The sequence below is a fragment of the Tenrec ecaudatus genome, chromosome 9, assembly GCF_050624435.1.
Source record: "Tenrec ecaudatus isolate mTenEca1 chromosome 9, mTenEca1.hap1, whole genome shotgun sequence".
NCBI classification, from domain to species: Eukaryota; Metazoa; Chordata; class Mammalia; order Afrosoricida; family Tenrecidae; genus Tenrec; species Tenrec ecaudatus.
In genome coordinates, this window is record NC_134538.1 from 67,520,074 (window position 1) to 67,537,936 (window position 17,863).

A 17,863-nucleotide genomic window follows, 5' to 3' on the forward strand; every position below is an offset into this window, starting at 1 on the left:
ATGAGCATCCATGAATTTATTTCTCTAGTCTACCTGAACTAACACAGACATGAAAGGACAGTGATTTGATGGAATAGAAGGGGTCAAGAAGAAAACGAAGGAGGTGCTATAGGCCATCCAAACAGATTAGTTTGAACAATATTTCCAAGAATGGAATCACAGATTTGACAGATGTATTAAGTGTAATGGAAAGTGCTTTGAAAGTGGTAAGACTGTATTGTAGAAAAAAATTAGATATATAGCTTTTGTGAAAAAATTCCAGGTTTTTTTGCTTTGGTTACCCCCAAATAGACATTTTGAAGATCAAGAAGATCTCAAAGATAAACCAGGAGAAGGAAGACCATCTACCTCTATGAATGAAGAAACTGTGGCTGAGGTCTACAAATTGATGGAAGATGGCTACAGAACTATTACTGAACTTGGGTTCTTAAATTGCTTATCAGTATCAATTTTAAGCAAACAGCTTGGCCTCAATAACCTTCAACTTGATAGGTGCCAAAAGCATAGTATGAAGAGAGCTAACTCAAGAGCTGGTCTTTCCAACAGTCTTTTAAACAAGAATGAAGATAATAAGGACAATTTATGTCTTCCATACACCTGTTTTGAATTTACCAATATAATCGAAGATGAAAGCCAATCAAACCAATGTCTCTAGGAATCTGCTGGGCCAGTTATTGACAGCAGAGAAGTCAGCCCAGAAGGTTATGAAGACTATGTTTTGTGACCCCAAAGAGGCAATTTAATAGATTTTCTCAAAGAACACACGGACTTCTTGAGTTAAAAAAAAAAACTGCTCTGGCAAAAGTTTTTAGAAATAAAAAGGCTAGGAACATTGCGGCAAGAGAATTTTTCCCACCACTACAATGCACACACTTAGTCTTCAAGGACAGACAGCAAGAGCTGGCCCAGGAGAATTTCTTGGGGCATGTTTAGCCCATCTACCCTAAAGACTTGCCTCTTCAGACTCCATTTCGTTGCCCAAATTCAAAGAACAAAGGACAACAATGTGAGTTTCTCAAGAATACTGACACAGCTGTTGCGACATAGTGAAAATCAAAGAGCAGAGAATTATTTAGTAAAGAGTTCTCACTCACTGCTAGCAAGTCAATCTGAATTATAATGACCCTATAGAAATTGAAATATTGGTGTCAGAAGTTTATAGACTTAGAATGCTGCAAGGGTATGTTGAGAAACAGTAACTTCACATTTCAGTAACTCACTAACATGGAGTCAATTGCAGTTCATAGAAGCCCATATGACAGAACTTAATAGGACTGCCCCTGCAGGTTTCTGTGACTGTAACTTTATGGGGGTAGAAAGCCTCAGCTTTTTCTTGTGGAGCAAGCAGCTGGTTGTTTCAAATTGCTGACTTTGTGGTTGGCAGCCCAGTGTGTAACCCACTAATCCACAAAGGCTCCTTCATATTTTTATATATTTTGCTTAATACATGCTTCTATGATTTGGTACCAATACTTTTTCACTTTCTCTAGTATTAAAGAAAATCAGAAACTCAATTGTACTCAATTGCTCATACCAGATTTGTCCTTAATAGTCAAAAACTAGAAACAACTCAAATAGCCATCACCCAGTTGACTGGATAATCATATACCTATCTATAAAACAAAATCTTGGTTAGCCATAAAAAGGAACTACCCAAGTATGAAGCAACATTTATGAATCTCAAATGCACATGAAGAAGCCAGACACCAAAGATTACTTATTGTGTGATTCTATTTAAATAATATCTAAGAAAAGATCAAATTGCGAAGGCCCAAGCATAAAAATAGGAGAATGAATCAAAGTGGAACATTTCAGGGTGATTGAAATGTTCTAAACCACTATTGTGATGGTGGCTACATAAGTAAACATGTCTCATGTATACAAGTATGTATATGAAATCCTTGACATCAGCTCCCTTTTACTTCCCCCACCCCTACTACCACTGTACCCTCAAGAAACCCTTAATTCATCAATCCTCGGTTTCTTAAACCAAAGAACAGAGAACCATCAAACAAAAATTCAAGAGGGTGATCTCCCCCAGAAGAGGCAAGAAACAAACCACAGCCAGACATCTGTGCTTCGATGTTCATGCGGCACAGTTCACAATTGCAAGGAGATGGAAACAACCCAAATTTCCATCAACTGACGAATGGATTTAAAAACTGTGGTACATACATACAATGGAGTACTAGGCACCGCTATAAAGCAGCGATGAACGCATGAAGCATATCGCAGCATGGGAAGAACTGGAGTTAATTATGCTAAGTGAAGTAAGTCAAACACAAAAGGACAAGTACAACATGAGTCAACTGAGTTAAGTTTATGAAAAAAAGAAAAATGTAAAAGGGAAACAGAAAAGGGCTACTGTATACAAACACTACAGGGTTGAGGATCAGGTAGTATGACAGGGTCCAGAGCATCTCCAGGGGTACATATGGTAGACAACTAAAAAGGAGGGGAGGAAAAAAGGGAAGAAAAAAAATAAAAGAAATGTGTTGCAGGTGAATAGGGTGCTGACCCACCAAAGGGGAGGGTACTGTTTGTGTCTCCACATGGAAAAAGGGACCAGACTGAAATCTGGTGTTCCGGGAATGCAGCATGTCGCAGGCATGGAGGGAGGGGTCAATGAAGGGCTCGGCCCCACTACCAGCTACATGGACAACTGCCCCTCACCCCAGAGGAATTTACTGAAGCTGCAGCTCAGGCAGAGAGACATGTCTGAACCGAGCACACGTGTGCAAAATGGGGAGGAAGAGAGAGTGGCACATCCTGGCCCACCAGACCCGGAGGACAATTCCCTCTCTGAACAGCCAATGCAGAGTGGACCGCTGATCCCACTATGAGGCATGACATCCCTCACTGACTCATGGCCCTATTGGAGACTCAATGTTGGGATTGGCCAGGTCTGACCTCACCACACCAAGGCAAAACACTAAAGGGGGGAGGAGGGAGAGCAGAGCAGGGAGCTCCCCAGGGAGTGCAAAGGAATAGACTTTGGGGCCAGAGCATGGCACGCCATAGAACTCACCTGGAGGACATGCCTAGAGGTCAAAAATCAGACCCTGATCTATTTACAGGTTTTTCTTTTTTCCAATTTTTTTCTTTTTCTTTTAAAAATTAATTTAATATTTTCTTGGTCATTAGTTTTCTTTTCTTTTTGTTTTACAGCACTGGAAAGTTTTTTTTTTAATCATTTTATTGGGGCTCATACAACTCTTTATCACAATCCATACATACATCAATTGTGCAAAGCGCTTATACATTCGTTGCCATCAGTCCCAAATTTTGCCTTCCACTTGGGTTCCTGGAATCAGCTCCTCATTTTCCATTTTCCCCTCCTCCTCCCTCCCTGTTCCCCCCTCCCTCCCAAACCCTTAATAATTTATAAATTATTGTTTTATCTCATCTTACACTGCGCAGCATCTCCCTTCACCCACTTTTCATTGTCCATCCCCCAGAGAGGAGGTTATATATAGATCCCCATGATCAGTTCCCCCTTTTTACCCCCCTTTCCTCCCAGTATCACCACTCTCACAGTTGGTCCTGAGGGGTTCATCTGTCCTAGATTCCCTGTGTTTCCAGATCCCAACTGTACTGCTGTGCATCCTCTGGTCTAACCAGGTTTGCAAGGTAGAATTGGGGTCATGATAGATGGAGGGGAGGAAGCGTTTAAGAACTAGAGGAAGGTTGTGAGTTTCATTATTGCTACACTGGACCCTGAGTCATCTCCTCCCCACTACCCCTCTGCAAGGGATATCCAGTTGTCTACAGGTGGGCATTGGGTCCCAATCAAGCGCTCCCCTCATTCACGATGATATGACACCCCCGCACCTTTGTTTCTTGAAACCTGGTGTCCTTGGCCCTTCATGATCACACATGTTGGTGTGCTGCTTCCATGTGGGCTTTGTTGCTTCCGAGCTAGATGGCCACTTGTTTGCCTCCAAGCATTTAAGACCCCAGACGCTATATCTTTTGATAGCCGGGCACCATAAGCTTTCTTCACCATTGTTTGCTTATGCACGTCTGTCTTCAGCGATCATGTTGGGAAGGTGGGTATCATGAAATGACCGTTTAGCTGAGCAAGGTGCTCTTGTATTGAGGGAATGTGCGCAAGGAGGCCCAATGTCCACCTGCCACCCTACTACTAAACCTATAAATGTATGCAAGTAAGTCTATTTCCCCCATAATCATAAATATATTTACATATGTACGTTTCTGTATTTAGGCTTCTATGTATACCCTTTGCCTCCTACTCCTTTCCTCTGTTTCCTTACGCTTTCCTCCTGTCCAACTACCATGTTCAGCCTTCATTCTGGTTTCAGTAATTCCTCTCAGTTACCTTGCCCTTGGTCACTCCCTACCAGTCCTCCCATCCCCTCTCTCCACTGGTTTTGAACCACTCGTTGTTCCCTTGTCCCATCTCCTCCTTTCCCCTTACTCCCACTTTCTCATGTCCCTCCGGGACCATTGGTCCCGTTATTTTCTTCTCATATTGTTTGTCCAGCCTATCTTTATCTAGGTGGACCTGCAGGTATAGTGCATAATATTTCAGATGGCTTTGACAGCACCAAAGTGGCACATAAGAACATGGTGTCTATGGCAGCAACACCAACAAGCTAACAAACAAAAAAGCCACTGACATACAAAATTTAAAAGAGGAAAAAGGAAAAAACAAAACAAAAAGACAGCAAAAAAAAAAAAAAAAGCCTGTTAGTAGTTCAAGGTCTGTTTGTTGTCCTTTAGGAGTGTTTTCTGGATAAGTCTGATAGGGTGCCACGTCCTGGCCACAAAGTCATTGTTGTGTTCCCTTTTGCTTTGTCTTGCCATGCCTTATTTCTTGGTGCATATTATTATCTCTGCAGATCTATCTAGATAAGATAAGGTGGATGAACAGTTTGGAGTAGAAAACAACAACGGGACTGATGGTTGGGCAGGAGAGGGGGTAGGACATGGGAGAGGGGAAGGCAGGGAAAGGAGGTGGTGTTGACAAGGGAGAAACAAGTGATCCAAAACTAGTGGCAAGGAGGGTGTGAGAGGCCTGGAAGGGATTCAGCAAAGGCAATGTAACCAGCAGAAATTACTGAAACCCAAATGAAGGCTGAGCATGATAGTGGGAGACAAGAGGAAAGTAAAAGGAAATAGAATAAAGAACTAGGAGGCAAAGGGCATTTATAAAGGTCTAAATATAGGCATGTTCATATGTAAATATATTTACATAGGCTGGTGGGGAAATAGATCTGCGGGCATATATTTATAGGTTTAGTATTAAGTCAGTGATGGACATTGGATCATCACTCAAGTACTTACTCAATGCAAGAGCATTTTGTTCTATTAAATTGGCACTCTATGATGTACACCTTCCTAACACAATAGCTGAAGACAAATGTGTGCATAAGCAAATGTGGTGAAGAAAGCTGATGGTGCCCGGCTATAAAAAGATATAAAATGTGGGGTCTTAAAGGCTTGAAGGTAAACAAGTGGCCAACTAGCTCAGAAGCAACAAAGCCCACATGGAAGAAGCACACAGCCTGTATGACCACAAGGTGTCAAAGGGATCAGGTATCAGGCATCAAAGAACAAAAAAAGTCATCATTGTTAATGAGGGAGAGAGCAGAGTGGAGACCCAAAGTCCATCTGTAGGCAACTGGACATCCCCTTACAGAAGGGTCATGGGTAGGAGACAAGCCAGTCAGGGTGCAGTATAGCAATGAGAAATATACAACTGTCCTCTAGTTCCTAAATGCTTCCCCCCACCACCCACTATCATGATCCCAATTCTACCTTACAAATACAGCTAGACCAGAGGATGTACAGTGGTACAGATCGGAACTGGAAACACAGGGAATCCTAGACAGATGATTCCTTCAGGACCAGTGGAGAGAGTGGCAATACCCGGAGGGTGGAGGGAAAGAAGGGTAGAAAGGGGGAACCGATTACAAGGATCTACATATAGCCTCCTCCCTGAGGGATGGACAACAGAAAAGTGGGTTAAGGGAGACGTCGGACAGTGTACAATATGACAAAATAATTTATACATTATCAAGCGTTCATGAGAGAGAGGGGAGGTGAAGGGAGGGGGAAAAGGAAGAGCTGCTATCAAGGGCTGATGTAGAAAGCAAATGTTTTGAGAATGATGATGGCAACAAATGTACAAATGTGCTTGACACAATGGATGTATGTATGAAGTGTGGTAAGAGTTGTATGAGTCTCCAATAAAATGATTTTTTAAAGGGAATGACCCCCAATGACACTTCACATGAATGAAAAAATATGTGTAAAGAGATCAAAATATATTTTGAAGAAATTGTACAACCAGATTAAAAAATCATTAAAAGAATTGCCCCCTCACATGGGTCCTCTAGATTCCCAAACACCATAAGGCATTTCTGTCACACAAAGTCACTGCCATCAAGTTGATTCCCATTCATGGTGACCCTATTGGGCACCTGTGAGTTTCAAAGAACTGTAGAGCTCTTTAACTTTTTATAGGAGCAGAATCAAAACAAACAAACTCATTGCGATCGAGTCAAAGCTGACTCATAATGATCCCCATGGGTTTCCGAAAAGGTTAAGTATTCTCAGGAGTAGATAGTCATGATTTTGAACTGCTGATAAAGTGGAGGGCTCCTGTGTGGTAGACGGTATTTTTCAAAGACGTGCTTCTAAAAAGTTGCCACTGTCACATGCCTTAAACCTCAGTGAACTTGTATGGCTAGCCTATTATTTTCCTTCCCAAACTTCCTGACATTGCCTCCTTTTTACCCCCACCAACACCACTGTAACCCCTCCCCAATGCTGGGTTTCATACACTGAAAAACCTATGAAACAAGTTCAAAAGGGTGACTCCCAATGACGTGATACATTTGAGAAAAACCCTAAAACAAGCAAAAGTATAGAAAATGTTGAAAACCAAATCGAAGTGTTATTTTCAGATTTACTTGAGTGCAGAAAGCAGTATGGGTCTGAGAAAAAAAATCTCAAAAGCAATCAGATTCAAAAGTAAAGACCTACACTAAGGCCTAATGCATACTGCAAAGAACCAACAGAACTAATTCATGAGAAATAGAAATGAGATAAATATTCATAAACTTTTGGTATTAGGCACCTGGAAAAAGGTATTACCTACTATCTAAAAGCATGAACACATATACACAAATCAAAAGTTTCTTAAAACCAAACATTACATAAGCAAAGTTAAAAAGCAAAAAGCAAACTGGTCATCTTTGTTAATATGGGCTAGTGCCATGGGGAGGGAGGTGTCAATCGTGGTTAATTTCTGTAATACATGACAATGTCCTAAAAATTAACAAAATAATAAAAAGCTATAGAAAGGTGAATCAAGAAATTAAGCTATCCAATAAATACAAAAAAATATTCACTCACAATATAAACAGGAATCCAAATAAAAATGAAATACTTTACAGCTCTAAGTGTTGGTAAGTCTGAAGAAATGAGCAACCCTACACTGTTGGGAAATGAAAAATTGGTACAAACCTTCAGAAGGACAAATTTTGACAATATATCAAAATAATAAATGTGTATTACCATCTTAGACCTAGCAATCTTACTTCTGAGACAGCTAATCTAAAAAAGAAAATGGAACAAACCCACAAGAAATGTATTTGCTGTAGATACACACACAGAGAACAAAACCAAACCTGAGAGGACTTGTTAAACAAGTAATGAAAATAGGCTCAAGAAGCCACTAAAAAGAGTATAATATGGGGTAGAGGGTACAAGACAGCATTACAGTATGCTTTCATTCATTCAAGATCATATGTCCCTGCAAACACATATGCACATACAGAAGTCTGGGGAAATGATCATCAAAAGGTTTAACATGATCTGTGTTACTTACTGGACCATTTAGACATGAATTGTTGAACGGGACCCTAAACTACTGTGTAAACCTTCACCAAAAACACATTTTATGTTTTTTTGGTTTGTTGATATCTCAGTGAAATGCCTCTATGCAACTGAAAATGCAAAAACAAAGTGGGGAGAAATGTAACCCATGACCACTTTCAGATCTCAGTATTCTCACTACCCTTTTCACTTCCATTTCACTGTTAAAAGTCCAGTTTTCAATCTGTATTTTATCCTCTGGATTTACATATTTCATTTTATTTCCATAAATATCACTAACAGTAAACTCCCCCACAATTTAAATGTGCAGGATATCAAGGCATAAATTCATTGTAAACCAGGAAAGTTTCTGATTCTGACTGACACTAACTTCTTTTATCTCTAAACCCACTTCAAAGAAGGTAAATCTCTACATAGAAAAAGTCAAGTAATACAAAACCAGAGCAACAACAACAAAAACAAGTGGTCAAAGAAAAAGTTCATAAACTTTTAAGAATATTATGTATCATTAATTTGATTTCTCAGAAACAGCTAAATTTTATAAGTGAAAAATAAAGGCTTGACATAGAGCAATCTCTGCCCAGAAAGATTAATTCAAACTCACCATTAAAAAAGCATACAACAACAACAACAAAAAAAAAACCTCACCAAGAAAAACAGATCATTTATCTTGACCAATACAGCAGGGTATGATTAGAAAGACTAGGTCTGAAGTTAATTCTTGCCATATTAAAATGACTCCCAGCATTGTGGACCCATTCTAGCAAAGTTGTAGCTAGGAGAGAAAATATTAAATTGTCTACATAAATCAAAACAATTACTACCCCCATGGCAATATATGTAAACCAAAATAGCAAGCAAGTTTAGAGATAACTAGTATGGGTACAAAGGTTGGTTTACAATTACCTGGTGAGAAAAATATACCATTTAGATTAACTCAACCACTAATAAGTACAAATTGGAATCTATCCTCTGGGAGCTTACACTCTAACAGAGAAAATACAAATGTGTCTAATTAGCAAGCTAGATTATTAGATAGAAGTTTTACAAGTTGTACGATAAAGTAAAATATTGTGGGAATATAAAAAACAATTGTTTTCTACATAGAGGAAGATTTGAAGATGTTAGTACTTGAGCAAGGTTTAAATGCAAATCTGGAGGCAGAGAGAGAAAAAAGGAGGAATTTTAAGACTTGAGGAGAACAACAACAAAAATAAGTGTCTCCAATAACAGACTGTTGAAAGAACAGAACCAGATCATACATAGCATCACTAACATCATGCATTAGAAAATTAAGACTTATGCTCGCTTCAGCAGCACATACTCTAAAAAAAGAAAGCTAATAATTCTATATATTAACTCAAAACGCAAAGTCACTGCTCTCAAGTCATAGTGACCCTATAGGGGAGTATGGATTTCCGAGACTATAAATTTTAATAGAAATAGGAAAATCTCACCTTTCTTTCTCAGAGTAGCTGGTGGTTTCAAACTGCCAAAGCTGCGACTCGCAGCCCAATATATAACACATTTACATCACCAGAGTTCCTTAATTAGATGATAAGAGGAACATCATCTACCATCAAGCTTTTTGTTTTGTTTTTTATAAATCAATTTATTGGGGGCTCATACAACTCTTATCACAATTCATCCATCCATCCATTGTGTCAATACCATCAAGTTTTAACAATCAAGTTTTAAGAAAGCTCTCAATAATAAAAAGAATAAACTGAAGAAAAATGTGTAACTAGTTAAAAGCATGGGCTACAACTTGTTAGGTTTTGCAGTTTATTTCAACTCATAGTAACCCAAGGAACAGAGAACTGCCCCCATAGTCTATAATCTTTACTAGAGTAGAACGCCAGATTTTTCCTTGAGCAGAGCTTCTAGGTGTTTTTTGGAACCTTTAGTTTGGCACCCAAGTGCTAAACCCTCACGCAGGAGGGATCCTTGGGCTAGAACTAAAACCCAAACCAAACCAAAGCCACAAAGAGTCAATTGGGACTCATAGAAGCCCTTTAGGATGCAGAGGAGGGGGAGTAGGTAAGCTTCTGTCAAAAAAGAAGTAAAACACAAAGCCATCTTCTGAGAATAAGGCGTGATATAGGCTTGGAGACTTGAAACAATTCCTCTAAATTTCTATTTCCACCCGATTATTTCTGTATTAACACTGGCTATATGCATTTTTGACACCGTTTAAAAACATTTTAAGAATTTCATTTATATAAAGACACTCATCAAAATTTATTCCTAATACAAACAAAATCAAGAACATCGTAAGAGCTTGTTTGGTTTGGAATTTGGGGTGGGGGATTCTGTTTTAATTTTGTAATGTCTTTAAGTTAAGTATTGTTGAACACTAGTTTTCAGGACAAAACACTAAATAACCCACAATTTTTTTTAAAAACCTCCATATCAGCAAATGAACATGAATGAATTCAATTTTTTAGAGTTGAGATGTACCATGTTCAGACTTAGTTTTGATATTATTCTAGGATAGGGGTTCTGCTTAGTGGAATAAAACTTTCACAGAACCAATTATACATTACCATGTCTTGTACTGATTCTAACTTGACTTCAGTGTCTTCAGATCAAGACATAACAATTTCAACAACTAAATAAAATGAACATCAATGAACAGTTTTAGTCAATCTATATCATGGCAAAATAAAAAAAAATACAACTTCTGCTATACTTAAAGGCTGCCAATGTTGAAATTGACTAGATAATAGCCATAGGATCTTTATGTGCTAGAATGGGTTAGGCAGCAGGTATGAAGCAACTAACAGCCTTGCTGGTTAAAGCATCAAATTCATAAGGATAAAAATGGGCTAAAAAAATCTTGAAAAGATGGCAAATGAACAGAACTACTCCATAAATACCCAGACTTTTGTCTAGCTTGGCTCCACAATCAATGATCATAGAAGCAGCAGTGAATAGATCAAAAGATGTGTTGTATTAGGTAAATTTCCCTCACAAAACCTCTTTGGAGTACTGAAAACCAAGGAAGTTACTTTGAGGAGTTAGGTGCTCCTAATCCTAACCATGGTATTGCACATTGCCTCTTATACATTGTCCAATGGTATTTGCTAACTCAATAAAGAAAAAAGAAAACTGAAGAAGAAAAATAGATGCATGTGAATTGGTGCTAGAGAAGAATATTCAAAGTATCATGGACTGCTAAAAGGACAAACCAAACTGTCTTGAAAGAAGTAGCGCCAAGTGCTCCTTAGAGGCAAGAATGGCCAAGACTTTGTCTTACATATACTTTGGACTAGTTGTTCAGAGAGAATAGTTCCTGGAGAGGGGCATCATGTTTGGAAAGGGGGCATCAAAAACGAGGAAGCCTCCCAAGGAGATGGACTGACACTGTTGCTGCAACAAATAAGCTCAAGAATAGGAGCAATTATGAGGATGGCACAGCCGGGGCAGTATTTCATTCTGTTGAGTATACAGTCCCTATGGGTCAGAACCAGCTTGGTGGTACTTAACACAACAGCCAGACTTCATTGAGTTTTTGCAGAAGAGACCATCTGTAAAGTGGTCAATTATTGTAAAAGCCAGCTAAGGTTGACTGAATATAGCAAGTAATTCTGAATCAGGGCTGGGTTTAGTTCAAGCTAATCTTAAAACAAATAACCAACTTTTGAGAGCTCCCCAATTCTCAATCTATCAATGGTACTGATTTTAACTATTTACATGGGTTTTGGTTGGATATGTGCTAAATATTTAGCAATAACTGGCACATGGGCGGGGGGTGGCGGTGGCTGTGACTCTGTGTTTCAAAGTAGAACTGTACTCCATATGGTTTCAAGAATTGCTATAATCTTCATGAAAACAGATTATCAAGCTTTCCACAGAGTGAATTCAAATTGCCAACCTTGTGGTTAATCAAATATAAATTAACTCCAAACCCATCACTGTCAAGTCAATCATAACTTAGCCTATGGAACAAAGGCTGTAATCATAACAGAAGCAAGAGCAACTGGTGGGTTCAAACTGTCTACCTTTCAGTTAGCAGTCAAGAACTTAACCACTGCATCACCAGGGCTCCTTCTCTGACTAATATTCAAGAGCAAAGCATTTATAGCACCCAAGGGCCTTGACTCATTCAAAACTAAACTCACTGCCAGAGTCAGTGCCAACTCACAGCCAGGGTGGAACTGACCCTGTGAGTTTCCAAAGACTAACTCTTTATGGGAGTAGAAAGCACCGTCTTATTCCTACAGAGAGCAGCTGGTGGGTGGTTTAGAACTACTGAACCTGTGGATTACAGCCCAACGCACAACCACTATACCATCAGGGTTCCTGCAGAACCTTAACTAGTACACAGTAAAACACAAATATCAGTATCATTTCTTCCCTTTCCTAAACAGGCTCTTTTGAGCACACCCTTACATTTATCATAGGTCCAATCAGCAAGATTAAATGACTTCTCACATCCCAATGGGGGTGGGGTGAGGGGTGGGGGTGGGGGGGTGATGGACAAAACAAGCCAAAGTCACAGTAGAATTGACCCTGTGTGTTTCTGAGATTATAATTCTTTACAGGAGTAAAAAGTCTCCTCCTTCTCCCAAGGAGAAGCTGGTGTTTGAATAGTAAACAAAATATAGTAAACAGGTTATTCAAGGAGAAAAGTAGAGTAAGAACTGGTGAAAAGCATGAGCTCAAGACTGGAAATTCGGATGAACGCAATGAGCAGATGGAGAAGTCATTAAAATGGACGGGATTTATTGTGTGAAGGAACATGGAGAAAAATCTTTGGATCATGATTTTAATACTATTTTTAATATAAATGTATTTCCTTTTTAAAGTTGCATGGACAATTTCATTAATATATAACTTGCATATGGGCTGGAATAAGATCACCTTACTATTTATTACAGCATACATGGGCTACATTTGAGGAGGCCTGGTAGTGTAGTGGGTTACGCATGGGGCTGTTGGCAATTCAAAACCACCAACCGTTTATTCAGTGGAACAAAGATGAGGCTTTCTTCTTCCATTAAATATTTGCAGTCTCAGAAACCAATTCTACTCTGTTGCTATGAGTTGAAATCAACTCAATAGCAGTGAGTTTTATACTACTTTTAAATTCAGTGTCTTTGGTCTAGAGAAGACAAGACTTCAAAGACATGACAATTGTCTTTATATTTAAAGAACAGATTTGTCTGTGACCTGCCAAAAGGTAAAACTTGGGAGGAATATACAAATTACACGGAGGCAGATTTGTTTCAAGAGGAGGAATTTTAACAATTCAAGCTATTCAACCATTTTAATCTCTATAATGCTGTATAGATTGCAAAATACAAAGTTTCATTTAAATCTTGAAAGAACACCAAAAATAAGTCCTTTCCTGTTACCGCTGAGGAAAATGAATCTCCAAGAGTTTCAGGAAATAGTGGCAACTGAGACATCTGGCCTAGAACTACTGAACTTGAAGACGAAGGGCCATAGAGTCTTGAGGGACACCCTAGGTGAATGAGCAAAGCGCAGCTCACAAATGTTCTACATCTTAATCTGGTGCACGTCACCCCAAGTCTTAAACCCTTTGAAGCAGATGACCAAATAAGAAACAACTATTGGTAAGCATCCTGCCTGGAGCAAAGGGGAGTGAAGAAAACACAGACTAAAGTAAACAATTTGTTCAAAGGATTAATGGATCACATGAACCACAGCATCCTCTCACCTAAAACCAGAAGAACTAGATGGTGCCTGGCTACCACAAGCCCTGGTGGCATAGTGGTAATTTGTTGGGCTGCAGTCTGAATAGTTGGCAATTCAAAATCACTAGAAGCTCTTTGGGAGACAGACTTGGAAACCCACAGCCGGTCACTCTGAGTCAGCATTGACTTGAAGGAAGTGAGTTTAACCAGAAGCACATTAAAAGGTCCTGGAAAGAATGAGTTAAAAATGTAGAGCAAATTTAAATAAAATAAGAAACAGACATATTAGTCTGAAAGAGAATGGGAAAAACTATGGCTCTAAAAAAACCTGGTAGCTGAAAACTGGTGATCCTCCAGGAGACCATGTTCAGTTAGTATTCAACCAGCAGTATACCTATGAAGCAAACAACACCCAAACAGAAGAAGGATCAACTGTAAGAGACCCAAAGTAAAATATATGCCCAAAACCAAAGATAAGGAAACAGGGAAGCCAAAAGAATTAGAAATAGGAAACCCAGAAAAAAAAGGACAGAGTGTTGACATAGTGTGTGTGTGTGTGTGTGTGTGTGTGTGTGTGTGTGTGTGTGTGTGAAAGAGAGAGAGAGAGAGAGAGAGAGAGAGAGAGAGACAATCAATGTCATGGAATAATTTGTGTATGACTGATAGATTGTAAAACTAATGTGCAACATAACATTTCTCCTAAAGCATTGTTTTGTTTGTTTGTTTGTTTGTTTGTTAAAAAAGACACAGTGGCTGTTGTTTTACTTTTGTTGCAAGCCAAATATAGACCTCAAATCCCCAATCTAAAAAGCAAATTACCTCAAAGAAAAAAAAAACGCCTTCTACATCTAAATATACTCAAGCACATACCAAATGGCCACTTGTCAATAGGTGTAATAGCCAAAATATTCTAAAACTTCTTTCAGAGTCAATTCTTTAAAATTCTCAGTGGTCCCTCTATAAACACAGTGAAAAGACTCAAGAATGAATGATCTCTATAATGCAAAAACTCCATGTCTCCTGTGGTGTCTGTCTTCAGAACTACGTTCCAGTTATCTAGTAACAAACCCAGAACTAAAATCTCTGTCGTCCATTCCTCCTCACAGCAAACCTGACAGGCAAGAGTAGAACTGCCCCCTATGGGTTTCTGAGACTGTAAAGCTTAACAGTAGACAGTCTCATCTTTCTCCCAGTGGGTGGCTAGTGGGTGGACTTGAACTACTGGTCTCACCAATAGCAGTCCAACACACAACCCACTATGGCACCAGGGTTCTATTCCCTATGACAATATCTGGCATAAAATATGCTAATAAACAAATGTTAACTAAAGTTGAACAGTCTTATTCACATGTCACTACTGTAAAATAAAGAACTACACTAATGTTTCCAGCAACCAAAAGACCTGATAAATATAAAATCCACTTTAAAATTATATCACATAAAATGGAACTTAAAACTCCTGAATTTGCCAGACAATTTTTAAATGCAAATCTGCCACACCTAAAACATTACCCTTGAAAGTAAAATATAAAGTCTTACAAATGCTAAATTTGATGCTATGAGTTCTCAATGGGAACATTCTTTGCTTAGGCACCAACCAGCACTTTAAATATGCTTAAATGAAACGTGGGTAGGACTAAAGAAATTTATACAGCTGTTTTGGTTTAAAAGCAATTTGTACCTAGAGCACTACTCACATCACAATTTAACACCAAGATGACACTTCAAAGAGATCTATTAATTTTACAGGTACACAGGGTGTATTGAAATTCAACATAACCCATACTTTCAGGGACTCAGCATTCACTTGGCATTACTGAAAACTAAGATCAATAGAAAAAGAACATGTAATCCAAATGTCATTTTGCAAAACCCCAAACTTTTTAAGCCATGGAATTCCCATCCATCCCAAGGAATATGACAGTTTGTACAACACTCAAGTTATTAATTTACTTTGTTTAAATAAACAAGATATGTCAATGCAAATAAGATGTAACCATTAAGTAAGTTTGCTCCAATTCATTAATTTATACCCTTTAAATTTCCGAACAAAGATTCTGACATTAAAAAAAACACACAGCAACGGTCTAGCCAACATTAAGGGAAGCAGTTACAGGTTTACTTCGTTAACACTGGGTTACAGAAACTAGATTATATTATCAAAAAGTGATGTTATCACAAACCAACAGAGAAACCAGTAACTTGTCTTAATGTTTTTTCTTCATAATCATGGCTTTGACAGATCACGTATAATACTTATCCTACATATCGATTCGTTTTTATGAGCTTTTTTATCACATACTAGTTTTTTCCACGTATAAACTTTTCAAAGACGCTTTTCCCGTCATTAATTCTATGACACCTTTGCAATTTATGTCCAACACTGACATCAGAACAGGGTTCCGATCTCCCCTGCACATCATTAGCCAAAAAACGGCACTCCACTCTTAAATCTCCAACAAGAAAACGTCTTTACGAAGTTTACCAAATTGAGACAAACCACGCAAGCTCCAGGTTTACCCAAAGCAACGGGGTTGAAAGAGCAAAGAGCAATTGAGAACTCTGGCCACTTGAACAAGTTAAAAACAAAACTTTGCACTCTCCCTGGGCAATCTCCCCTCCCAGCCCTAGGGGGAGAAGCGACCCTCGGACCTGCGGCGTGCTCCCTCCCGCCGGGTCCTGCCACGCCGTGGGCGCGCGGGAACGCCTCGCCCTCCCGAAGCCCCCTCTCGACTCCGTTCTCGAGAGAAGGGTCCGACCACAATTTTCCCAGCCCTGGCAGCGTAGACAGACAGACAGACAGACAGGACGAGGGCACTCACCTGATCACCGGGCTGTAGGGGCTCCGGGAGCGACGCCAGCTGGAACTGCTGTAGGGGCTGGGGGACACGTCGCCGCCCCGCTCGTAGGAGCTGTGGCGGCTGTAGCTGGGGGAGCGGCGGCGGCTGTAGGGGCTCGGGGAGCGCGGCAGCCGCCGCGAATAGGGGCTGCTGCCACCTCCTGCCGGGCTGGGGGACTTGCGGCTCCGCAGGCTCTGCGAGGCCCTGTGGGGCACCGGGCTGTCGTCCCGGCCTCCCAGCGGGCTCAGGGACCGCTGCCGCCGCCTGTAGGCCTTGGGCTCGGTCTTGTCCTCCCGGTAGGCCTTGGGCGGCTCCTTGTAGGCCGACGGCGGCTCTTTGGACGACTTAGTCCGGCTCCGGTGGGCCTTCAGGTCTCGGTCCTTGCGGCTGCTACTGCTGCTGGACGTGGCCGAGGCGCTTTTCCGGCGGCCGCCGCTGCTGCTGCTGCTGCCGCTCTTGGCGGCCTCGGCGCGCTCCTCGCCGCTGTGGCTGTGGCGGCTGCGGGACTTGGAGGCCTCGCCGCCGCCGCCGCGCTGCCCATCCCGCCGCCGGTGCTCGCGGTGGCGCTCCTTGCTGCGGCCGCTGCTGCTGCGGCGGTCCCGCCGGGGCCTGCGCTCCGACCCCTCCCCGCGCCGCTGGGTGCCGGAGGAGGAGGCCGGACTCCCGCCGCTGCCTCCCGTTCCCCCGGCAGCCGTCGCTGCCGTTGCCGCGCTGGCCCCCCCCAGCAGCAGCCCCTGCTCGGACTGGGAGCTCACATCCTCGTATTCCACCAGCGGGGTCACACCCCCGCCGCTACTAGCACCGCCACCGCCGTCCTGCTGCGGCTGGGGCAGCGAGAAGACCCGACGCTTCTCCGCCTCCTGCCCGGCGCGGGGCCCGCGGCGCCGCTTCTGCCGCCCTCCTGGGCGCCTCTTGCCTCTCGCCAGCCGCTTGACCTCCAGTGGAGGGCCAGGGCTGAAGCAAGAGGAGGAGGCCGCGGCGGCGGCGGCGGCTGCGGCGGCGGCCGTGCCGGGAGTAGCCAGGAAGAGCAGAGGCGGCGGGGGCGGCGGCGGTTGCAGGAGCTGCGGCTGCAGGAGCGGCAACAGCAGCGGCGGCTGCTGAGGGGACAGGAATCGCCTCCGCTTGCGGCGCTCCTCCAACTTCTTCTCCGCCCAGCTCAGACCCCCGCCTCCCCCCAGCGCCGTGTCCGAGCTGCTCGGCATCGCCTAGAACCCGCCGCGGAGCGCGGCGCCGGTGCGGCCTCCTCCGGGGTCAGATCCTGGCCATCTCCCCCGCCGGAAACGGGAACAGCGGCGGCGGAGGGACACCCAGCAGCAGGGCCGGCCGGCAGACGCGCCACGATAATCCGGGTCGGGACTCGGGTCCCTGCGTTCCAGGTCACAGTGGGGTGCGCAGCGGCCTCCGGGCCCGAGGAGCGCAGGAATCCGAGCGACACGGCGCCAGATCTTGATCGCCGACCTATCCTTGGCAGCTAACACGCCAGACGCGCCCGGC

At 42.1% G+C, this 17,863-nt stretch overlaps 1 protein-coding gene across 2 annotated transcripts in view; it reads right to left on the bottom strand.

Annotated features, from left to right (window-relative positions):
• CDK13 (cyclin dependent kinase 13) overlaps window positions 1–17,571 on the bottom strand; it is a 143,621-nt gene extending 126,050 nt beyond the window's left edge. For both annotated transcript variants that reach the window (XM_075558180.1, XM_075558179.1), the window contains exon 1: window positions 16,352–17,571. In XM_075558180.1, coding sequence (XP_075414295.1) covers window positions 16,352–17,571 — 1,220 coding nt within the window. The remainder of the gene's footprint in view (window positions 1–16,351) is intronic.
• Window positions 17,572–17,863: the final 292 nt, after the last annotated feature.